General features: G+C 39.4%; 2 protein-coding genes across 3 annotated transcripts; one reads left to right on the top strand and one right to left on the bottom strand.

Annotated features, from left to right (window-relative positions):
• Nucleotides 1–399: 399 nt before the first annotated feature.
• ghrl (ghrelin/obestatin prepropeptide) lies at nt 400–2,646 on the bottom strand. 2 transcript variants are annotated; one of them, XM_040115786.1, is made up of 4 exons: nt 2,215–2,646; nt 1,469–1,546; nt 1,274–1,388; nt 400–1,162 (listed from the first exon to the last, which is right to left on the bottom strand). In XM_040115786.1, exons 1-4 carry the CDS (start codon nt 2,326–2,328, stop codon nt 1,143–1,145), a joined length of 327 nt encoding a protein of 108 aa, XP_039971720.1. In that variant the 5' UTR covers nt 2,329–2,646; the 3' UTR covers nt 400–1,142. The 2 variants fall into 2 exon arrangements, with proteins under 2 accessions (XP_039971720.1, XP_039971721.1); XM_040115787.1 differs by having other exon boundaries at nt 1,274–1,385.
• Nucleotides 2,647–4,001: 1,355 nt separating this feature from the next.
• ccdc174 (coiled-coil domain containing 174) lies at nt 4,002–8,574 on the top strand. Its single transcript, XM_040158447.1, has 11 exons — nt 4,002–4,132; nt 4,341–4,448; nt 4,547–4,647; nt 4,735–4,793; nt 4,884–5,040; nt 5,289–5,384; nt 5,528–5,664; nt 5,768–5,862; nt 5,966–6,113; nt 6,223–6,375; nt 6,982–8,574. The coding sequence occupies exons 1-11, from the start codon at nt 4,091–4,093 to the stop codon at nt 7,518–7,520; spliced, it is 1,635 nt and encodes a 544-aa protein (XP_040014381.1). The 5' UTR covers nt 4,002–4,090; the 3' UTR covers nt 7,521–8,574.
• The last annotated feature ends 16,489 nt before the right edge of the window (nt 8,575–25,063 follow it).

Below are 25,063 nucleotides of genomic sequence, written 5' to 3'. Positions count from 1 at the left end.
AGACACGAGCATAAGAGCAGTATGTGCTTTGCTGTGTTTGACCGAGTTCCTGAGATTTAAATAGTCAGTTTTGCAGCTTTGTTAGTGGGAGTTGGTAATTCTCTGTTCGCAACATGAAAACAACATTTTGGACTGCGGTTGCAGTTAAACCAGCACTTGAGAGAGTTTTAACTACACAAAAGTGCAGTTCACTTAGGAGGAGAATGACTGGTTCTTACTCTTGTTTTTTCTTAAATGCTAGCAGAATACACAGGTACTGTATATCACATTTGCAACCAAGAAGTCAATCTCAATTGTTTCACGTAATTAAAGGGAAAAATCATACCCCTGATATTTTTTTGTTTAAGACTCAAAGATGAAAGAGAGACAGAACTTTAATTGATGCTTTATTTTTACAGGTACATGCGAGTCTCTGAAGACAAAAGACTGATTTTACAATACATTCTGTACTGGTGTAGAATTGGTGGTTTTAATTCTGAATAACATTAGATCATCATACGGGTATGAATAAGAGTAATTCTTATATGAACATGGAGTTTTAAAATGAAAATGTCAGACATCAGAGTGTATCTTTATGATGAATGTCTGCGTTAGACATTAATTTCACTCCAGTTTTACACATTTGAGCATAGAAGTTCATTACTGAGAAAAGCAGTTTGACAAAATAATTTTAACTCAAGTTCCATATATAACGATTTTCAACTTATATTAACTTCCATATTATTTTCAATTCATATTCAACCATGTTTACACCGTTTAAGCGCCATAATAAGGTCATGTGGTGACAGCAGAACCATCTCCGTCGCTGATGAAGACACTGGGATGTGGCTGAAAGCTCCAAAAAGATCTTGAGTTAAGATTATTGCGTTAAGTCTTTCACGTTTTCATCTGCTAAATGGTTTCATGTTTTAGTTTGTAATGGTTTGGAAATCGCTGTTGTCTGTTAGATTTAATGGTACGGATTGTAGCTTATTTAGCAACAGTCTGAGTCACAAAGTTTTAAGAGCTTTAAAGAATACGGGGTTGAAAAAAATGAGACAAACATGTCTACAGGCTACTTACACTTATTTTCACTCATATTTTAAGGATCACTATCTGATGAAGGTGAAATTGGAAGAAAATGAGACTGCAAACTTTGATCTTCAAAGTCTTGATGGTCTTTCTGAAATAAAAAGAGACACTATGTTAAAAGTAACATTTAAATTTTTATGTTTAATTATCTTACTATATATTGGCCAGCTTGTAATGTATAAAACAGAGGGGTTGAATGTACCTGCTGTGTCTGTGTATCCCAGCACACGCTGAATGATCTCCTGCAGCACCACGCTGTACTCCTCAAAGTCCTCTGCTGTCATGGTGATGCCAATTTCAAAGGGGGCCCTTACCTGCTTAGAGGAGAGGAAAACCGTAAAGTTATGGGGATGATTTTAGGTGGTCTGCCGTAGCCACAATTATGATTTCTGCTCACTGTGATGGGGCGGTCCTCAGTGGGTTGACTAGGCTCCTCCATGACTTGGCGGCCGATTCTGGAAGACTTCCCCTTGTTCTGTGTTTGACCCAGAAATCACAGAAATCTCATGAATGTAACCGATTCGCCTTGACGCTAGAAGTTCAAATGCAGTCAGTGAGGTGGAAAAACTTCTCAGGTCCTGAATAAAGTACAGTATACAATGCGATCACTTTATTTGAAGTTCTAGTGATGATTTCACTATCCATACAGCCCTTAATTCATCTCATGAGATCTGTCGGATTTACCGACAGATCAAAATATTTTTAACAAAACTATTTTATAAAATGACAGTATTAGTCTTTGTTTTAGTCAGAAAACCATTGTCAGCACCAATTCAGTCATCATAACTAACAAAGCTTTAAATTTCTAAATTTGCCAGAAATCAAACATGGGACTCATTGACAGTGGGTTTAGATTAGTGTCGTTATCTCCTCAGGTTGAAAACAAAGAAACACGATTGAATGTAAAATGTGTATGTCTGGTTTGGGATTACATGTGGAAGCATCAGCAAGAGTTTCAAACAAATATCAACCACACAACAGAACAAACACGCACAACCAAGTTCTCGTTATGGAATACTGAGTTGTGTTAAAAGTGAAGATGGCTCAGACCATGTGAGGATTAACTTTTCTCGGTTAACATTCCATTTTAATGCCTTCTTTTTTATTTAATGAACCCAGAATCCCAGACGGAAAGTACCTTACCTGAGGTTTTTGTGAAGGGCTGAGAAAACTGGAGCCTGCATTGGTCGACTTGCACCACAAGGTCAGAGAACACAGCAGAAAAAACAGCCAGCAGGTGTTTCTTTTCAAAAACATGGTGGAACACAAACCTCCGCTGCTTGATCTACCACTCACAAAATGATGACGCAGCCTACAAGGTCAAAAGATTAAAAATCAAATCTGCTCCTCTGAATCTGATACTGACACCGACCTTAGTTCTCCTTTCCTTGAAACGGCCTAAGGTGCTGTATTTGGAAGCCCCTGGCTTCATACCTTTATATACCTGTCATCCTCTTTCATACAGGTTTAAGAATGCATTAAATATAACAGTGACAGCTACTTGTACTGTCATATCTCGGCAGCATTGGACTGTTCAAATGTTTAAACTGATTACAAAGTAGGCATTTCTCTGTTGTGACCTGCTGATCCCCATACCTATTCAACCGGGTGATGGAGGTAATAGTATTGCAGTCAGAGAGATACTGATAAATTGGGTTGATTCAGCCTATTCAGCATGTGTACAGCAACATTACAAGACTGGACTATTAGTTCCCGGACTCTAATACACAGACGATGGAACTAATCGCTAATGGTGTTTACTTAGAGTGAACGCTGACTTTATGTCAACACAGTTATATTTGATTAGGCTGATATGAAACAGTCCAAATGTCATGCTACCATATCTGAAGAGAAAGCTTCATTTTCAGTTATTGCTTTTAAAAAAAACAAAGCTAAAACGGCCTTTTAACTGACCCAGAGCTTAGCTCAGCCTCCCAGTCTTTTTGACACGGGAACGTGTGCGGCACACTAAGTGTCTGATGTTAGATCGATCCAAGTCCATGCAACCTTAACCAGAGACACAGATTTATTGTTAAGAGCAGCTATTGACACATGGTTTACTATATGCTATATATTAGAGTTGTCTCTTTCTGTTAAATATTTCTACATGTAACCTGGATATAAGTTATGTTTATTGAAGGGGTTACTTTCTGTGGTTCAGCACATTAACCTCAGCTCATTGTATAGCAAATAAAAGCCCTTAAAAAAAAAAAATCATTGTTCTGATTTCATGATATCAGTGAAATTCTGATGTCACAAAACTTTATCACATGGGACTTTTTAATGGTCTCATCAGTACTGATGTAATACTTAAAGACTCTTTGATTACTTTTGTACAAAAAACTCAAGCATTGCTTACACCATATAAGTGTTAGTTGGTCTGTCTGGAAGATGAAAGCCTTACAAAGTTAAACCTGGACCTGACACAATTAAAATACAGGCTAATGAGTGTATCCCTTTAGCAGAGCTACTATACTCTGAGGAGTGTAATCAAATTGCTTGGAAAGAGATTAGAAACTACCTTTTAATGTTATGGGGTTTTTTTTATTTTTCATGAGGAAAACATAATATTTGCCATTAGGATTTCCACTACACAAAGGTGCAGGTCGGAGGATCTTAACCTGGCCATGCTGGTAACTACACCTCTGCTGGATAAAATGATTCCTGTGTACCAGCTGAGGAGGCCTACTGTATCAGAGAACGTGTGTTGAGAGCTGCAGTCTAGAGAGAGGGATAGAAGAGGGAGGAAGAAGAAGCCATGAGGAGGCTGATCCACTATGAGAATATCAGGGGGCAAATATTCAAATCCTTTCCTAAACAGTTTTGCAGAATTTCGGTCCTGCACTAGCAGAGACGTTTCATCTCCTTGCCTGTCGTGGAAGCTGTAGTTACAGCATAAACGCCACTAGTCGGCGGTAAAAACGATATTTCGCCGGCGAGAGAAAAACCCACGAAGAAGTCAGAGTAGGATCACTCAGTGGTAGCCTGGAGGTTACGGTGTCGAAAAGAAATAATAAAGATGGATAAAAAGAAGAAACCATTCGACGTGACTGCTTCATCGGCAAGTTTCCTAGATTTATAAACATTTTATTGATACCCTGTGTGGCTGTGTGACGTTTAATTAAATGATAACAGCTAACGTTAGAAGACTTGCAGTCAGGCTACACCACTAGCAAACACACAGTTAGGTGACAGTTGTGTTAGCTAAAGAATAAACAGTTACATTTTATCCTTTGCTTGTATTTCGGTAATGTTTTCTTTTCTTAAAGTTAGTGGACCTTAAAGCTGAACTGTACAGGAAGCAGGAACAATTCAAACAGGAGAAACTTGGGCAAGAAAATGCTGGCGCTGAATTCAAATCCAAATCCAAAGTGAAGGTACAGTATGTGTTATTTTGGGACATATTTTTACCTGATAGTATAATTACAGATAGAGCTCACTAGCCAGCAAATCTTGTCTCTATGCCCCTGTGTAGAAACCTAATGTCTGGAGCAAACAAAACGCTGGTGTTTCAGCAAGGGCTGAGAAAGATGCAGAGCAGCTGGACGAGGAGCAGAAAAGTCTTGACACAGCAAAGTGAGTTCAGCACATATACTAAGTGTTTACTGCCATAACACACAGGTGATCAAAACATCTGGCTCCTCATTTCCTTTTTCACAACAGACGCAAGTTGGAGGAGAAAGCCAAACTCTACGAGCAGATGACAAAAGGAGACTTTCCAGGTTGATGAAGTATAAATTATACCTTCCTGAGATTCTGTTGACCAACAAAATGTATGTCCCTTGTATTTAACTTGTCTTTGAATGTGTCAGATGAAGAGACAGAGGGTCTGTTCCTGGTTGATTTCACACAGAAGATCATTGACAAAAAGAAAGAAACGCTTGCGCAGAGGGACACAGAGAGAGAGGAGGAGGAGGAAAGAGACAGCTTGGCAGCTGTACCTGCTCCTCAAAACCCAGATGAGGAATGGTAATGTGATTTTCATGGGTTTGGTTTTGGAAATAAAAGTATGTATATGTTAATTTTATAAGTAAAAATCTCTGTACAATATTTTAAAGTAGAACTGCCACCACAACTTCTAAGTCCACAAATGCTTCTTATAATGACAACAGTACAAATAAAAAAATATGAAAATGTATTCCTTATGAAAGTAGGAAGTATTAAGCAATTAAAAACCTTTTAGTAAACAGTTCTCCTGCTGTGTTGTGTCTCTGTAGGGTGGACTATGTGGACGCTTTGGGCCGATCTCGAAGATGCATGAAGAAAGACCTGCCAGAATTTAAGAAAATGGACCAAGACCTTAAAGGAAAAGGGTAAATACATTATTCCACAAATAAATAACACTTTTTAGGTGCAGGCAGTGTTTTTTTTTTTTTTTTTTTTTAAAGATAGAAGACTAAATTTTGGTGTCATGTTGGGAACTACAGCTCTTTGTGGATATGATTATTCAATGTAGAAAAGCCTCATCTGAGAAGACCTTACTCTCAGAGGACATGCGTCAAGAGCTGAGGAGGCAGGAGTGGGAGAGGGAGGAAGAGGAGGCTATGAGGAGGCCTGTTGGACCGATCCACTATGAGGATATCAGAGGACAAGGTCGTTATCAAAACTTTACTCCATGCATTTGAAATTAAGTATTTTGGTTTACAAGTCTTGTGTGGAAAAAAAACAAAACATTTTGTCTGTTTGTTCATCCCAGAGGCTCGAGAGCTTGGTGTGGGCTACTTTGCGTTCTCTCAGGATGAAGAGCAGCGAAGAAAGCAGAGAGAAACTCTGGACATGCTCAGAGACCAGGTGAGCTGCTGATCACCTGACACATAAACACAAAGAAATAATTAATGCCTCTTGAAGTTTTGCTCGATCTTTGTTTCTCTCTTGCATCTCTCTTGTTCTTCAGACAACAGACCAGCGCAGTAAAAGAGAACGACTGAAGGAGAAGAGGCAGGCCCTTCTGCAGGCCCGCCTGGCCAAGGTGAGGCAGAGGAAGATGAAGAAGATCAAGCTGGACGGTACTGAAGAAGAGGAGAGAGAGGAGGAGAATGGAGGTTAGATCCCACCCTATTTGGTATTATAGAAATCGAGACTGTTTGTGTATCAAGTCAGCTTGTATACTGCATTTTAATGATCTCATGAGTGTCTCATTGTTTTTCCTAGGAGAGGAAGAGGAAGGTGAATTAATCGGACCTCCGCCTCCACCAGAGGACTCCCCAGAGGTCAGCATAGTGAAGAAGGTGGAAGTGGAGATCCAGGAAAGGAGGGACACTAAACCAGGGGTTCCTCATGTCAGAGAATGGGACAGGGGCAAAGGTTAGCCTTATTATTTCAATGTTCACATTAAAAATGCTAAATGCCTCTCCTTATGTCATGAATTTGATGAGAGTATGTAGGAAGTAAGTAGGATATTTACTTTTCTGATATTTTTCTAAGTTGCAAAATTAGTGCTGTTAAAGTTTACTTTAGTAAAGTAGATAATATTAATGATGGTTGAATTCCATTTAGTTGCTTCTTCTCCAATGGTTTGATGGCACCAGACGGCAGAATTATTACCACCAGCTGTTGATCTCAATAACCCAAATCCTAATATTTGCATAATGCTAATCGATGCAAACGCACATTAATCAGCATTTTCTTTTGTCAATTTTTTTCAACAGCTTCATTCTCTTCCAATAAATTTGCAGTTGGCAAATTAATTTATGGGATTTATACTATCCTAATCTGCCCTTTTTGTATACTTCTGCTTTGGAGCTGTGCTTAGATATTTATATGAAATGTATCAAGTATTCAACCTGACTAAGGGATTAGGTCTGCTATAATCGTGCTTGTTGTTAAGGGTTTTAGAGAGCATCGTTACTCTCCTGTCTCATTCATTCGTGCTGGATCTGAAAATTCGCTTCTTTTAATTTTTTCTTTCAGAGTTCATGTTTAGCGAGTGGAAAACTCGTTGCCGGGAAGAGCGAGATTCAGAATTTGCACCTCCCTCTGCATATTTTACCGATGAGAAGAGACGAAGACCAGGGAAGAATGAAACTCAGGAGAATAAGTCCAAAAAGTCCTTCAAGTGGACAAAGGGCCCAGGAGGAATTTCTGAGAGCAAAGAGGAGCCACAATCTCAGCCTAAAACTGCTCCTTCACCACCTCAGCCTCAACAAACTAATCCAACTCCTTCAGAGCCACCAGCCTCAACCCCCCCCACTTTTTCCGCTCCTGTGTCTGCTCCCCCTTTTAATCCCCAGTATCCTCCCCCTCCATTTTATCCCCCATTTCCTCCTCTACATCCTCCTCAGTTTGCTGGTCCACCTCACCTGCCTCCTCACTTCCCCCTCCAGTATCCATCCCAGTACCACCCCCAGTACTCACCTCAGCTGCAGAGCCAGGCTCCGCCTCAGCAGCCCCCTCAGGGCCCTTCTCAGAGTCTGGACGACATGCTTTCCTTCTATAGGAACTCTACCTGATCTCTGAAATGTCATGTTTGATCAGTAGTTGCTTCATATTGGAATAAATATGATATCCAAATATTGCTGTTAACTTGTTTGAGGAAATCACAGAAACAACAGAACATTGGGCCTCATGCAGGAACATTTTCATGTTCATGTCCTAAAATTCTCTTTACTTGTTTCTGTGGGGTTTGTTTGTACAAGTGTTAGTCGGATTCACCAGACTCTCTCAACTGGTCCTTTCAGATGATTGAGTACCACTTGTTCATGAGGAGGTCTGCATTCATGAGGTTTGATCATTAACATCATCCACACCATTAAAATTGCCAAATAATACTACCTGTTCCGCTTTCATTTGTGGCGAAGGTTAGTTCACAAAAATGACATACTAGACTAAAATGGATTTCCCACTGCAACGCTTCAAGTCTGCTGTCAGTAATCAGCAAACAAAAACATAAAACATTTCGCAGAGTCAGTAGTCATGTTAGAGGACACAAAACAATTAGAAAATGTTTAACAGTACATCTGTCCATGATGTGTGATCAGAGCAGCGCTCTGCATGAAGGCCCTGAGGCAGCGAGAGGAGTGAGAGAGTTTCCCTAACAACGTCTGAAATGTAGGAGCTCCTGGGAAGAAATATGCCATGAAAAATACTAAATTCTAAAAACTCTCAGTAAATTGGTAAGCCATGATGATGATTTGATGAACAGAATATTAATTTTGCATTAAGTTTGTTAAAGATATTTTTTAATTTAATCAATTTAGGTATCAAGTTTAAACCCCAAATTCCTTCAGATTGAGTAACTATAATCTTTGAGGCACACAAGTGTGATTTCCACCTGTAAAGAAAGTGTGGTCTGTCTGTTCATGACTCATACAACAGGTCTTTACCACTGGTAAATTTGGTTCTAGTAAAACACAGGTGGTGAGTGCCACAAATTCTCTTAAATCGCTCGCACGTGCCACTTGAGAACCAATCTGTTTGACTGGTTCACGCATGAGGCCCAGTGTCTCAGCTCTTTGGAGTTTTAGCATTTAATAAATATCAGGAATTTAATTGACCATTGTTCTGCCTTTTTTGTTTGTGTTTTTTTTGTCATTGTGAAAAATGCTGCGAATTTTAGTTGTAACAAAGTTGTTGCTTCAGCTCTTATACATAGAAAGCTTCCAATTCAAGAAGCATTTGTGTAGTGGCAAGAGGGCACGAAATGAGGGGGTTACTCCCGTTTGAAGTCTGGAAATTACTTAGGTCTGGACATTGAGTTGCAGTATGAAAAGATCCACCAGATGGTACTGTACACCTTCATGTTGAGAAAAACCTCAGCGCGTGACCAGACTGGTTGTGCACTACAGTGATTTATGTTAACTGTTAAAGGGACTCATTCTAGAGCTGCAACTACGTCAGTTTCATGATCAATTAATCTGCTGATTATTTTCTCCATTAAATGATTCATTTTTATGTCTGGAAATTGTTGGAATATAGTGAAAAATGTGCATCAGATTTTCCCAGAGTCCGAGATAATGGCTTCAGATGTCTTGATTTGTTCCTCTAGATGTCTGAAACCCAACCACGTTCATTTTGTTATCACATTAGAGGGTAAAGAAGCGAATCGTCACAACTGAGAAGCTAGAACTAGGGGATATTTGGGATTTTTACTTAAGAGTTGATATTAAACAATTGATTATCTAAATAGTTGCTGATTATTTTTCAATCAGTTGACTTAACAATTAATTGATTCACTTCTAACCAATTCTAAGTATGCGTGTTTGAATTCACAGTGCAAATGCTTTACCATTTGCCTTTTCTTTCTTTTTGCATGCATGAGTTTAGTTTCATAAATGTCTTTTTCTGTGAAATGGGTGTCAGGGTACTGTACTGCTGAAACGTAAGCCATGATTAACCTGAAGTGAACCTCTTTATTGCTGCTCCCTGGTGCCTGAATGGAAACATCCCATGATGATGTTTTGCATCACCTCCTCCCTCTGTTCTCCAACACAGGCCCAGCATGAGGAGAAAGCCAAATCCATGCCTCTTCTAATCTCTGTGTATGGTGAGTCTCAAACAGTAACAACTTCTGCTTCCAAGTTCATAGAAGAGATGGGCACTTGAATGAAGTCTTCTCTCACATGCTTGTCAGTATAATTACACTGGCAGCCAATCACAATTCTCATTTTAAATAATGTTAGCGCATTTATTATCGGCCACATGCCCCAAACCCAGCCTCCCAGACAATATATTACCATGCTCTTCCCGAGAATCATTTGAAAGACCCCCGTGTAATGTGGAGAGGTGAATTTATAGAAGTAGAAGATGATTTAGTAACTTTGCTAAGGTTTGTACTGTCACCCATATAACCTTACTGCATGTCACAGAAGTGAGGCTGTTAAATTACAAAGGACAATATTTCTAACAGTGGATTAGGTTAGTGTACATGAGTAGAAATAAGACACAGAAGCAGCCAGGTGTCTGATTCCGATCTCCAGCCTTGTCCTGGGGTACAGGACCCATGTGAGACCTGAAACACATCAGCAAACAAGAGGGGAATTATTTCAGAGGAGTTGATAGTAGACAGTAGTTTGATTAATACAAACTGGAACTGCAACTTAACCCCCAATCGAAGACCAGATCACCCCATCATCCTTTTAAATATAGAGTCAGTCAAGCTCTTGGGCTTTTGCAGTATGTTTTGGGTCATTAACCATCTGTACTGTGAAACACCATCCTATCAGTTTTGCATCATTTGGCTGAATCAGAGCAGATAGTTTAGCCCTGTACACTTCAGAATTGGTCCTGCTAGTTCTATCAGCAGTCACGTCATCAATAAACACCAGTGACCCTGTTCCACTGGCAGCCGTACATGCTCATGCCATAACCCTGCCTCCACCATGTTTGACAGATGATGTGGTTTGCTTTGGATCTTGAGCCGTTCCTTTCCTTCTCCATACTCATCTCTTTCTGGTACAATTTAGTCTTGGTCTCATCTGTTCTTAGAATCTTGTTCCAGAAGAGGGCAGGTTTTTTAGATGTTTTCTGGCAAAAGTCTAATCTGGCCTCTCTGTTCTTGAGTTACCAGTGGTTTGCACCTTGTGGTAAACCCTCTGTATTTACATTCATGACGGCATCTCTTGATTGTAGAATTTGACAATGATACACCTACCTCCTCGAGAGTGTTCTTGACCTGGCCAGATGTTGTGGATGGTTTTTCTTTTCTAAAGGAAAGAAATCTTCGACTTTACACTCCACTTTAGTTGTCTTCTGTGGTCTTTCAGGTCTTTTGGTGTTGCTGAGCTCGCCAGTTCATTCCTTCTTTTTAAGAATTGACCAAATTGTTGACTCGACCACTCGTAAAGTTTCTGCAACAGCCTTTTGTTCTTTAAGCCTAATGATGGTCTCCTCCATTTAATTCGACACCACATGAACAGCTACCAAATGCAAATTCAACACTTGGAATCAACTCAGGCAATAGTGTAGGTAGTTTGTCACTTTGTGTGTGTTGTGAATCTCCTGTCTGAAAAGGAGGTTCTCGTCATGGTGTGTTGGATTGTTGACCCCACTGTGACCTTAAACGCGGTGTTTTTTCCCCTCTTTGTTCTTGCAGCCTCAAGTTAAACTGGTCAAAGCAGAGCGGGAAATACATACTCAGACAGCTTTTGCACCCCCGCCCCCTTGCTAAATGTGTGTGTCTGCATGTGTACTTATTCATGTAGAGTATTTGTTTAAGTGTGTCTGTTTGTGAAATGATATTTGCAGTGTAGAAGCCAATGTGCTGCCTGGGAGGTGAGATGATGATGATACAGTGACACGACCTCACAGAGTGAGGATCTGAAGATGCTCTTGCATGCATACATAATGCAGCACTGACTGCAATACTCATAAGTGTAAAGAAAAGCCCTTTTTAATGACGTTTTTTTTGTTTAGGCCTTTTTTTTCTTTCTTTTTTTTTATCCATAGCATCATCAATCGGTCGGTCGCATTTGTGGTTTTGAGTAAAATATCTCAACAACTATTGGATGGATTAAAATTAAATTGGTATATGTCACGTCCTCACAGGATAAATTGTGACAACTTTGGTGATCCTCTGACTTTTCCTCCTGTGTCACCATTGGGTCAAAATTTTGATTTGTTCAATACTTTGGTTTATGACCAAATACCTGCAAAACTAATGACATTCTCATCAGCCTCAGCTGATACTTTGTATTTAGTGCTAATTAGCAAATGTTAGCATGCTAACATGCTAAATTAAGGTGGTGAATATGGTAAACAGTATACCTGCTAAACATCAGCATGTTGTTTGATCAACTTTGTCACTGTGAGCATGTAAGCATGGTGACGTTGGCATTTAGCTCGAATCATCGCTGTGCCGTGGTCCAGCTTCACAGAGCTGCTAGCATGACTGTACACGCTTTATGAATAATAGGTATAGTACATTTTCTTGGACTAATGGTGACTGTGTAGTGCTCAGTGCAGCTTCTTTTATTTTGTGTAGATTAACCACAGCACAAATAACTGGACAAGAGTGTGCATTTTCTCAGCTTATTTTGACTTGCTGACCCACCACATTTATCGGTCTAATCACTTATTATGGAAAGGAATGTGTGTCTTATTGACAGGTCCGTCCGTCCACTCAGGGACCAGCTGCACTGAGAAATGATCTCTGCGTTAAGTTGTGGCAGTTTCATCCTGCTGTGGCGAAGGGAAAATGGAATCCTGCTGTTTTCATAATAGAAAATAAATGACCTTCAGCACGTGGAAACCGCTTCAGATCCAGTTTAGTGGGATTTTTCAGAGTAGTTTTAAGTAGTATTTAATATTTTTTCCAAAGTATTAGCTGTTTAACCAGCAGTCACGTACTGTATGTGTTGTTGAAATCTAAGTATACTGGCATATAGACCGAGTGTAGGTGTGGCTTTACTGTTGATATCCCTTACAGTGCAGCTAATGGAGCCTTTATGAGTCAGGTTATGAGTTGAAGATCCTTTCTTATGTCCTCTAGACCTGAACAGGCAATCAATGTTGTTTTTATGGCACTGCAGGTCCTCGATTCACAGGGGGCAGGAGGGACAGGTTTGGCCCCTTGATAATGCAGATATACTGGAATAAAAGGCAACCAGGAATGGCCAGGACGAAGAGCTGCAATGTTTATCCTTCTGCTTTCAAAGTGAAACTTCAGACATGGTAAGATCACATAAATCCCTTTACAGGCATACAATGAGGTTAATCAAATTAAATAATTGAAGCTTAATTTACCTCCTTAAAATTCCTTTTGTAAGTAGAAGGGTAAAGCGATATTTGGGTTTGTGGACTATCTGGAGTCTTTAGGTAACTCAAAGGAATTGCTGATTCTTTGACAGACTTAAAGGGATAGTTTGACATTTTGGGAAACTACACTTATTCGCTTTCTAGCAGAGAGTTAGATGAGACGTTTGATACAACTCTCATGTCTGTCTGTTAAATATGTAGCTACTAAAGCTGGCAGCCATTTAGCTTGGCTTAGCATAAAGACTGGAAACGGGGAAACAGTTAGCCTGGCTCTGTCCAAAGGTAACAAAACTTCCCTCTCTCCTCTCTAGCTCTCTAATTAACACTTTATATCTTGTGTGTTTATTCTGAACAAAAACCGAAGTGTAGAAAGGACATTTCGCCATTTTATGGGGGGTTGTGTACCTGACTATTTCCTAGCTGGGAGCAGTAAATTTCTAAAGCCTCTTTGCTTTGCTTGTACTGAAACATCACACAGGTCTTCCCCAGAATCTGCCCACTGTTTACGGCTGGCATAACTCCAGTGGGGCTCGGATTTGGTGCGAGCTCAGACAACACACTCATCTGTAAGAGGTTTTTAATCCTTGATGCCGTTTTATGATGCAGAGTTTCAATGACCAAACTGGGGACCGAACTCACAAACTGAGAGTGGGGAATCAAACTCATAAATTTTCAAACCCAGGGTGGATGCTACAACTACAAGTTCACTGAGCTGGATGAATCTTTGAGACGGGAGGGTTAAGTCAACGAAATAACAGTGCAATTTTGGACTGCAACAAAGACACAAAAGTAGCCCGAAGAGACAGGATTTTAAGCTTTTAGAATCACTTTAAGATTCTTCTTTAAATTACCGACATTAACATAAAACAAATGGAGGGTATAATGATATTAGGTCATTAAAAATAATAGGACATTAGGACTGGATCAGTAAAATCAACCATATTTAGCCAAAAAACAAATTTAGAAAACTAGTACAGGATAATGAGAAGTTTGTAATAAATAACTAATAATACAGTCTTGAACAGTGACTGCAGTTTTCAGGTCAAGTTTTCTCACACACTCTAAGTTGTTCGTAAACATTTTATGAGCCCTGATCACAAATGTAACATTTTCACTTTTCTAGTTAAGACTAATCCAACTAACATATCCAGGTTTCTCAAAACTGGGAGCTAATGTTTACATGCAAATAACAAATAACCGGGATCCTCTAAAAAAACCTGATCACTGGGATACTAGTGCACATGTAAATGCAAACAGTGATTTTTATAAGAAATAATAAAAAAAATGACTATGAGACATAAATAAAAAAATTTTTATCCTCTTAAAAGACACTCTCATTTTTTTGCACAGCTCCAAAAATAATGTACCCAAAATAAAAAGGATAATGTTCTTCAACCATTTTGATTACAGTCATCACCCTGATCTCATTTGAAAAAGTAACTCTATAACAGCGACTGAACCGAAGCTGTTGCAGGGATATGGGGATCCTAAAATGCTTTGCACAGACAGAATCAGGAGACTTAGAGCTTTCACACAGTGTATAACTTGTCAGGGTTGTGTGAAGATTGAGTCTGGTATTGAACCAAAGAGACACCTAAAGGAGCGCTACCGAGGCTAAACCTTCTCACGGTTGGGACGATGTATTTTAAACGGGTTTAACATTTTAAACGGGGGATTTTGACATTAGAAATCAAGTAAAAGTTATAAAAATATGCAAAACTCTCGCTAGTATAAAACAACACTGATAGAAAACTGCTGAGATAAGTAGTAAGGTAACTCTGAGATGAGTTTTTCAGTGAGGTCATAAAACAATAGGGGGGCTTTTTGTGAAGTCCAGCGAGATCGAAAGAGAGACAAGTGGAAAATCGAACATTCATTAGAGCTTATTACATTTTGTTTCTGACACGTAGGCAGATTTATCCATATAAATTAATTTCACCTTCTGTACTGTACCACCTGAGGTGGACACCGGGTTGGTTTCATCTCTTTTCACCGTGACCTGATTCGTGCTGAGGGTTGCAAGTTGTTCTTCAGCGGGCTTATCTCAGCTTTGGCGCTCTGCAGGAGTTTAACTTGTCATCTGTTGTCAGAGTTCTCACAGAAATGCCACATGATATAAACTAATTAATAAAGTAATAAAAGTACTAGTACGTACTACTGTCAGTACTATTATTGCTGCAATATCTACAGCTGTAACAAATACCGCCTCTCATGCTGCTATCACTACAATCTTGTCGACAATGAGTAAAAGGTCACCTGAACCTTCCACTTAACAAAAAGTGGTCCTTTGAAATACATTTTTATATTACACATCCACATAATAGAGAGAGAAGGATGCTGGAAAAATAAGGAAAAAAAAATCAGATTTGTTTGACCACAAGCTTTCAAATCTCACAGCAGTGTCCACAGGGCAGAGAAATAAAACAAATTATTGCCTGGACATCCCACACTGTTCAACGGAGCACTGTTTTTGCTGCTGTAGGCAGCTTTTATGGTCCATCAGTGAAAAGCGTCTCCCATGAGCGTGCATCGCCACCTCCACACTGTGAGGCGATATGTTTCAGATGGAGGCCTGGGTCCCTCTGTCAGCATCACCCCACGGTGAGCTGTAATGAGTTGGTATGTGCGTAATGAGAGCTAATGCTGCCACAGCTACTGAGCCGCTATTGCCACCAGGCCATAATGCCGCTCCTGCTGTGTTGTGTCAAACAACCACATGTAAAACAGATTGGTGCCAGTGTGCTGATTGCAGGCCTGCTGCAGCATCTCCCCAGCAGCAGATGGATCAGAGAAAGAGGGACAAAGTCCCCATGGAGTCTCTAATGACAGCGTTTGGCTGTGCTTCAGCTCACCACATGGGGTGGCTGACTTTATGTTGTAAGTAACACCTTTGCTCTCTGTTGACCACATATTGCTATAATTGGGTCTGGATATCATTTGAAATTTTGAATTTACGGTGCCACTACAGCACCTGAGTTTTGGTCCTGATACAATATGTTACTTTGGGAAACATGCTTTCTGCAAAACCATTTTTTTCATTTAAGAAAAGTAGCCAATAATCTTAAATATTAAAGTATAAGACTGGCAATAGTCTATAGTTCTTGTTTTCAACAAATCCAATGAAAAGACCAAAACAAATTGATTTTACTAACAAGTATATATAAGGATATAAACTTATTCCACTGCCATATCCCTCGACTGTTGTCCAACAACTGTTAAAGGCACATCAGTGAGCCACACTGCTGCATTGACTGACAGTAATGGAAGAAGTATTCAGATCTTTTGTATTACAAGTAAAAGTTCTGCATTGAAAATCCTACTTAGGTAAAAGTACAGGTATTATTACCAAAATGTGTTTTAAAGTATGAGAAGTAATACTACTCATTCTGCAGAAAAGTACGGCCTGTGACTGTTATGCCTGACATTATTAGATAGTTAAAGCTGATGTATCGATGTGTAAGATGCATTTTACTGTTGTAGCTGGTTGAGGTGGAGCTAGTTTTAACTATTTTATGTATAGTAAGGGCGTGTAGTCCAGTGATTCCAGACCTAGAGGCTGAGCCCCCTTCAAAGTGTCACAAGACAAACCTGAAGGGTCATGACCTAAATAATGGGAGAGGAAAGAAGGGGGAAAAAAAGGTTCTGCCACATAAATATGTATTTATTTTTTTATTTTCTATTTTTTGGGCTATTCTCAAAACTTTGTTCCTTTTTTGTTAAATACTGGAGAAATATGGAAAAGCAAGTAAACAAGATTACACATCTGTTGAGGTTGAACGCCCAGGCCTAGTTAGCATATACAGTACGTACATGAATTTATTTCTATATGTTGCTGTGTTTGACGGTGCGGCGCATTTATTTTAATCCTCTGGGCATCCAGCCAGGTTTCAGTTTCCTCCCTTAAACAACAGATTTTTTTCATATTAAGAGTGGGCTTGTTATGAACTCGATATTTAAGTTGCTGGCTCCCTTAAAGAAGCCAGCTAATGTGTTTGAGATGCTGAGGCTTAAATGTCTTAACTGTTCACGTGCGTTGAACTGTGTGCTGGGAGGGCAGTTTGTCTCCTGGGCAGTGCATGTGTCGTCTGACAGCTGCCCCACATCCCCACATCCCCACCCCCACCCCCCCACCCTCCCCTCCCTGGATGCTGGATAAAGATATTAGCTGGGCACTGTTGACACTGCATGCACACTCGTAATGGCCTCATAAATTCTGCTCGTGTGAAAGGGAAAAGGGAGTGAAAAGGGAAGAAAAGGGACCGTGGACTCATTGGCAGTCCACTCTCACTCTCTGCCTCCTCTAAACCACCCAGCGTGTTTTCTACCTGCAGTGAACAGATGCAGCAAATAGTCCTGCAAGCATTTGACATTTTTGTTTATGCTACACTTCAGAGCTCTGGGGTTACTTTGTATAATGGTTCTACATATCTAGTAAAGGAACACTTTCTTAAAGCACTGATTCACAAAAAGACTGAAGCTTTTACTCACCCAGTGTTGGTTTGAATAATTTTTCTTTTACATTTTTAATCTTGTAGTGATAAAAAATACATGGACATATGTTGGTGTAATTTTATGGAGATTTTATGGCGAAGGAGACAAGTTACCCCTAGTAATTTTATACAAATCATGTTACGCTGTGACCCCATCCTCAATTGAAGGTGGAATTACAATCTTTCACAACATGGTGGCATGTGACGTATGACGTGTCGTCCACTATGTTGAAAATGCTTTTTCTTCTGTAGGTGGCTCTAGAAGCTGGTCATTAGGCTACCAGGCAACAGAAATAAAGTCTTGCTTTTAAAGATAACACAGACAGTCACATTTCTATGTGTGAGTTAAGCACCAGCGGTGAAAACTGAATTAAAAAATGATTGAAGAGACTGTCTGTCAGCTCATGTACGCTGTGATTATGCTGTTGTTCTCCTACCATCTCTTGTCTAAAAGCACACTGTATCCATTGTGGCCAAGACAGTGTTTTTTTTTTCTCCTTTTTTCCTCATTTTGACTATCCAGCAAGGAAACTGTGTCACTCTCCTGCTCTTCCAAATCCAGCTCTTCCTCCAGGTCCTGCCTCCGGACAGCCAGCTGAACCAAGAGAGGGGTCCATGTGTTCTCTATTCCCCAAAAGCAAATGACCCTCATTCTCTTCAAGGTCCTTCTCAAAAACTTGAACCTCAAGATCCAGTAACTTCAACAGACTTTTGGTGTGAAAGGCCTCTTCCGTCTTTGTTTCGGCGACTGCATTTCATATTTATCAACATCTTCCTGTACGTGGTAGCTGCTCCTCTGGAGCCTGTTGACCTTTTTCCAGCTGGCTTGGGTTGGTCGTTTTACTGCTGTAGTCCCTGTGTGACCATCTCCACCTTTTCTGCAGCCTGTGCACACTGCTCTGCTAATGTTCTCTGCGTTGCAGGAAACAAGCTTGATGGCCTTCATAAATGTCACCTGTTCCTGTCGTAGCTTTGTTTTGAGCTCTGGCTCAACAGTGTTTTCTCTTGCAGCCTTGTTCTTTTCCTCACTGGACTCAATTCTGGCAGCATGCTTTTCTAGATCCTGTCCAGCTCTCCACTAATTAATCAGATCTCTAATTGTCTTCTCTTCAGCACCCAGACTGTATGCAGGCTTGTTTCACTTGCACGGAGGCTCCTCTGGCTGGGCTTTCAGACCGGTCAACCCTGTCTCAGTTTTGGTAACTGTTGTGGGGGTTCAGATAGTGTCCACTTGTAACTTGGTACAAAAATATATTTTTCTGAATTTGACTCGGACTTGCAGTCTGTGTAACCTCTAAACCTTTATGTTCAATACCAGATTTTTATCCAGAATACAATTACATCAATCATCAGCAACAAAAGGCCTTTTCTTTAAAATGAAACGATATTTGGTTAAATGAAATTATGCTCTTGAACACGTGTATAAATCAAAACGTCTTGTCACATATTTCAAGATACAAAAACGTTAAAATATATTTGTACATCCACATAGCATCGATTTAAAGTATTTAGTAAATTAATCTGGAAGTAAATTTTAAAATTTCTTTCTGGTATGAGACACCACTGTACCACTCCCCAAGTTGTATCCCCTGCGAAAGTATGGCCTCTCCACTCTCTTCCAAGTGATGGATTTCTGTATGTATTTGGGTTAAGATCCATAAGTCTGATGTATGTCTCTCTTACAGCTATTGAGTACTGTATTCACATCACCCTCATTACACAATAAAAACTAAATTCTACGCAGGAGCCAGATGTGAGCACGAGGCAGCAGCTGAATAATAAGTGAAAGTTCAAAATGTGCTCAGTGTTGTCAGATCAGCTCAATGAGGTGAATTTGATGGTGATACGTGACAGTTAGTGACTTTGCCTAAATTAGATGCTGTAAAGGGAGGAAGTCATGTTTCTTGGCGGCAGCGATGTCACTCTCGCTCGCTCCGGTATCACATGGACAGTATTGATTGTTAGGTCCAGGAGCTGTTAAGGGGCTGCTTGCATCTCATTTCGTCTTTCAGTAGAAGATTAATGTAGCCTCTAAAACACAGACTCTATCCCTCCTGCATTTTTCTTCATTATTAATGAAACTTAAAGGCAGATGGCCAAACTAAAGAAAGCACCTGATTTTTAACATAAAGCAGCTCTGCCACAAAAACCACCATTAACAAAAACAGCAAAAGACTATGATAGTAATAGTAGAATACATATTTTCTGTCAATAAAAAGGCTTCAAAGTTAGTAAATGTTTACATGTAATGCTTAAAAGAGAAAAATATCTCTTATAGTCAAGGTAGTATCGGTGTAGCCCATATCAGTCTCTTCTCTGGTGGAAGAAACAGTATTTTTTTATATTGGTAAGTGATGAAATGTACGATAAAGGCATATCAAATCATTCTGTCGTAGGAATATTTGTATTCATTGTCCTAAAAGGGATGTAAAATGTCAATGTGTTGAGTTCAGCCTTTGTGTCAGCATTGCTGAACACGGAATCCCAAGGTATTTTTGCATTCTTGTATTAGATTTAATATCCATCACCCAAACAGTTAATGCTGCCTTGTCCGGTGCAAACAAACACACACACACACACACACACACACACACACACACACACACACACACACACACACACTATTGAAGACACACATATAACACTCATGACAGAGGGTCAGTTCAGGTTAACCCAGTATGGTTTTATGGAGATGTGTGATCAGTGCTAACATAAATATGTACATTAGACTTAATGCTCCCATGACAACGACCTGATCGAGGTGTTGTTCAATTTCAATTAATAGCTGTCACTTAAATCAACATTGATACATTTGCTAAAAGTCAAAGCCAATGAATAAATCTCAGCGAGTGTTTTAATGTGCATTATGCTGATTATTAATACTGAATTTACAGGTAAGTCTACAAGCTTGGATTGTAATGTATTAAAGAGAATATGAAGAAGAATACGAAATCAGTGTTAAACCACAACACAGACACTTTTGCCTCATATTTAGTCAAAATATTTCCTTACAGCACAAATGGCTCTGTTCATATTGTCTATTGTTTATTGTACTGAGTCAAAGCTGTGTGCTTTTATTGGTTCCTATGAAGGTAAATCGCCCTAATACACAAGTTTGTGTGTAGGAATGAAACACATTAAGACAATGAAATATCTACAAATATCTACTAATAAGTACATGGTAAAGATAGATAGAAGAAAGACAGATTTCTTACGAAATAGAAATCTTCTGTATGTCATAAATCTTTTTTTTTTTTTTTTTTTTTACAGTTTTCCTTGGTAAGAACTGTTCCCATTGTAAGCCTGTCAAAAAGTTCTCACAGAAGAACACAAACAAGCCTCCAGCTGTGTTTTCTTCCTCGTCATGATATGAAGGGAAACTAAAATTAGACCGCCATGACACAAGAGTTTGTTCCTGCGTCCTATGGTTAAAAAACTCAACAGTTTACAGGATTCAGTGGTTGCCAAAGACAACACACATCAACAATACTTTCCAAGGATAAACAAATGTGTATCTGTGTCTTTTTTGTATGTGTGTTTGTGAGTGGATGTACACGACAAAGGTTATCTGTTTGCTTGGTTGTTCTGTGAAAGTGGGCATTGCTGTGAGCTTAAGGTAATAGTCCCTTGGTTCCTTTTTTATTTCAATCTGTTCTTATTACAAAAATATATAAATATGTCTAATGGGTCATTTAGCTTTTTCGGAAAGTAATTTGAATATGCACTAACTATAAAAGGCTGGAATTACAAGTAAGACTAATTAAACTGACATATTTAAAAGCTGTTTAAAAGCTGAGTCATAGTGTAGAAAAGATCCACATTTTTCTTAATATTTCACAGCTAATTTGAAATAATTCACATAATTTATTAAGGTGATGGCTGAATAAATACACAGGGAATTCTAATGGAGTTAGAAAATTCATGGATCCCAGTTCTTAAGTAATAATCCAAATAAAAATAAAGTAATTAAAAGAAGCCAAAAATGAAACAAAATGAAATTGCCATTACAATGGACAAAGTGGCATTTTTTTTCTAACCTCGTAAACCTGCAATGAAAAAAAAAAAATGTAGGACCCGGAGGCTCCTGTTGAAAATAACTGGAATTATCCTTTAAGTTTGGTGACTACGCCTTTGTGCTCTAGTTTTGCTAAAAGACTTGAAAACAGTCACAGGAAGGAGTATATCAAGATGGAGTTCCTTTTTTAAGCCCCAGTCTTATTGTTTCACCTCAGAGCAGGAGAGCGGAGGAGACGCAGTCTTTCCTCACACAGACCTCACAGAGACAGAGATGGACCTCAGGGTTCAGACTGCACATGGCTTGTTTTTCTAACTTATTACCAAAAGAAACGCAACATTGTTCAATACTGTTACTGTACACAGCCCATATTTCATGGCTGTATATTTATCTCACCTGGATCTCTTATATCCCAAACTATGAGAGAGCTCCACATAAATTGAGGACATTTTATCGATAAGGTTTTGAAAGCTCAACACAAACGCACATTCATTTTGATTTGAAGAGGGACACGGTCCTTTGCATTATAGTGCAGCAGGTTTAAAGAATCAGCACACACCTATTGTCAACAGATCCCTTTAAAAAGACCAAAACAAACAACTAACTTATCCTACTAACAAGTGTTTTGTTTGTATCCAAAGCCTGATACAGCTTATTCTTCTGTGCCACCACCGCCCCAAAACTATTAAAAACACATCAGTTAACCACACCGTCTCACTAGGCGGCATGTTCCTTCATTACAATAAAAATGGGCACTTTGGTTTATTACAAGTCAATGCTGTAAATACTCACTAGAACACCAACTGTTTATTAATCCACCTCTGAAAATAGTCCCCAAAAAATGCAATGTTTACTCCTTTTTGAATAACGATTGATACAAACTGCAGTGGCCAGCTGTTTGAGGAAGTTACTGAGGCTTTTTTCCAGAGGTGGGTAGGATGCCAAGAAATTGTACTCAAGTAAAAACAAAAACTCAAATAGATGTGAAAATACTATAGTCAGCAAAATATTTACTCAAGTGAGCGTACTAAGAAACTACTGGAGAAGTGAGTTACCTCATGAGTAAAAATAAATAAACAATTGGACATACATATTCAAATTTCACACCATAATCTCCATAGTAATTGGCCGAAAATCCTTGTCTTATAAGTGTGATCACAAAATTCCCATTAGGCAACATCAGTATCATTAAAAAGTGCTGATGTTTCTCCCAAAATGTGTTTGAGTAGGAGTGAAAAGTATACTGCATTAAAACTACAGCAAGACATACAATTAACTCAAAAAGGTTACTTGAGTACATGTAATGGAGTAGATGTAACTCGTTACTGTCCACCTCTGCTTTTTTCAAAATAACTATGTACTTCTGACCCGTTTTTAAAGACCAACATATTCAGTAAGAATGAGTAGTCCTGGGGCCGAGCGCCTAAGACAACAACAACTCGTAGTATATTGAGAGACGGACTGACACATTGTTTGTTCTGGTCTTTCCATGGGATTTGTCGACAATAACATATGACCAGCTGTATGCTATTGTGTGTGGTCTGTGTGTGTGTGTGTGTGTGTTTGTGTGTGTATGTGTGTATGTGTGTGTGTGTGTGTGTGTGTGTGTATGTATGGTATGTGGGGACACCCCTTCATCCTAAAACATGTTTTTATAACGGATCTGTTTGTCTGTCATTATTCTCTCATGCTGCAGACCACAGAGCCCACCTTCCTCCCCTTTATTGACTCATTATGAAAACGCAATTATTGGACCGCCAAAAAGGGGTCAAGTATAGCCCCATAATGTTTTTCAATTTGAGCCGAACACTCTGTTAGTGACACTGTTTATAGTCTCAGTGAGAGCAACACATTTATGGTGTCCAATATAAGTGACTTTTTAACTCAAGTTTTATTTTTTCTATTTTAATTTTTATTTTTTTTTCAAGCATCATCCAGGTTTTGTGTTGGGCTGCGTTGAACCATTTAGTTAAGCAGGAAAGTGTCAGGAAGACCATCACACACAAAATGTTTGCGATCAAATGCAATGTGCCAATTTTCGCATGTGGCTGGGGGGGCGCTGTTCTGTCAGTTTTGCATCATTTGGCTGAATCAGAGCAGATAGTTTAGCCCTGTACACTTCAGAATTGGTCCTGCTACTTCTATCAGAAGTCACATCATCGATAAACACCAGTGACCCTGTTCCACTGGCAGCCATACATGCCCATGCCATAACCCTGCCTCCACCATGTTGACAGATGATGTGGTTTGCTTTGGATCATGAGCCATTCCTTTCCTTCTCCATACTCATCTCTTCTCATTATTCTGGTACAAGTTAGTCTTGGTCTCATCTGTTCTTAGAATCTTGTTCCAGAACTTGGCAGGTTTTATAGATGTTTTCTGGCAAAAAGTCTAATCTGGCCTCTCTGTTCTTGAGTGTTACCAGTGGTTTGCACCTCGTGGTAAACCCTCTGTATTTACATTCATGAAGGTGTCTCTTGATTGTAGACTTTGACAATGATACCCATACCTCCCTGAGAGTGTTCTTGACCTGGCTAGATGTTGTGAAGCGTTTTTTTTCTTCACCAAGGAAAGAAATCTGCGATCATCCACTTTAGTTGTCTTCTGTGGTCTTTCAGGCCTTTTGGTGTTGCTGAGCTCGCCAGTGCATCCCTTTTTTTTAAGAATGGACCAAGATTTGAGAGAGATTTGACCATTCCTACAGTTTCTGCAACAGTCTTTTGTTCTTTCAGCCTGATGATGGCCTCCTTTTTTTCCTTGTACGGCCTCAACACAGAAAACCCTCTACATGGTGCTTCAGTTCTCCAGAAAGACTGAGTACGCTTCAGTGTGCTGTTTGGCCAGGATTAGCCTCTCTGTCCTGTAACACAAGGATTACATCTCATCACGTGCATGTTTGGTGGTCTGAAAGAGGAACATTTTGGTGTGAGGTCAGTCCAAATACAAGTGCAGATGGCACCAAATAGAAAATAGAATCATGTGTTGCTATGTGTGGGGTGTGGCGTCAAAACAGCCAGGGCTTGACTCCTTTTTTTTCTTCTCACTGCTGTACTAAGCTTCCAAAGAGCCACTCCCTGTCTTTATGCTACTGCTTGTTGCTATGATACACAGCACAGATATTTTTTAGTGTAATAAATCTCCACCAGCTGACCACAATTCAAAGGTAAAAATAGCTCCCCTTACTTCACCGCCAGTGAGTCACAGTAATTCACCGAGGGGTTAAATGTGAGCATGATGTTCATAAACTGCTAAGGATGTGAAGCTGGGCTGTGCAGGAAACAGGGAGAGCAGTTTCCTGTTATGTAGAAATGAGCTTTTTGTACACCAATCAGACAGTCAGATGGGTGTGCAGGCAAACAAGGCTGGTTTATCAATGCAGGAGAGTTGATTTAAGATCACAGATATAGTCTGATTTTTAATCAGACATGAATGGTCATCCTGAAAAATGTGGCTTTATCATCCAGAAACAACTAGGATCTGAAAATGTATTGTTCTCACCTCATCATAACTTCATCTAAACTGATGTAATTACACACTCTAACACTATAGTGGGGGAATGAAGGGAAGTTTTGATTGAATAGAAGCAGTCTAATAGTACATGGTTGTTTTTTTTAAGGTGAAACAACAAATATGATTTTGGTACCACTATTTAATAAGTCTCCAATTATTAAGGGGTTATAAGTTGTAACAAGTGGCTTTATTGGTGATTAAAAAATAATTCACTAATACTTTATAGAGTAGTTGTAAGACATTAGTAAGAACAACGATTGGGTTGAAAATCCATTTGTCTTTTGTT

This window comes from Xiphias gladius, chromosome 21, assembly GCF_016859285.1.
Source record: "Xiphias gladius isolate SHS-SW01 ecotype Sanya breed wild chromosome 21, ASM1685928v1, whole genome shotgun sequence".
Lineage (NCBI taxonomy): Eukaryota > Metazoa > Chordata > Actinopteri > Istiophoriformes > Xiphiidae > Xiphias > Xiphias gladius.
This window is presented reverse-complemented; position numbering and strand designations above follow the sequence as displayed.

Bases quoted from the DNA above. Each gene is read 5' to 3' on its own strand.
- ghrl (XM_040115786.1), bottom strand. From the start codon at position 2,328: ATGTTTTTGAAAAGAAACACCTGCTGGCTGTTTTTTCTGCTGTGTTCT. The intron at 1,389-1,468 runs GTGAGCAGAAAT...CTCTCCTCTAAG, and splicing joins CTGAGGACCGCCCCATCACA to CAGGTAAGGGCCCCCTTTGA. The intron at 1,163-1,273 runs GTACATTCAACC...TTTTTATTTCAG, and splicing joins GGGATACACAGACACAGCAG to AAAGACCATCAAGACTTTGA.
- ccdc174 (XM_040158447.1), top strand. From the start codon at position 4,091: ATGGATAAAAAGAAGAAACCATTCGACGTGACTGCTTCATCG. The intron at 4,794-4,883 runs GTTGATGAAGTA...TGAATGTGTCAG, and splicing joins GACAAAAGGAGACTTTCCAG to ATGAAGAGACAGAGGGTCTG. The intron at 6,114-6,222 runs GTTAGATCCCAC...TGTTTTTCCTAG, and splicing joins GAGAGAGGAGGAGAATGGAG to GAGAGGAAGAGGAAGGTGAA.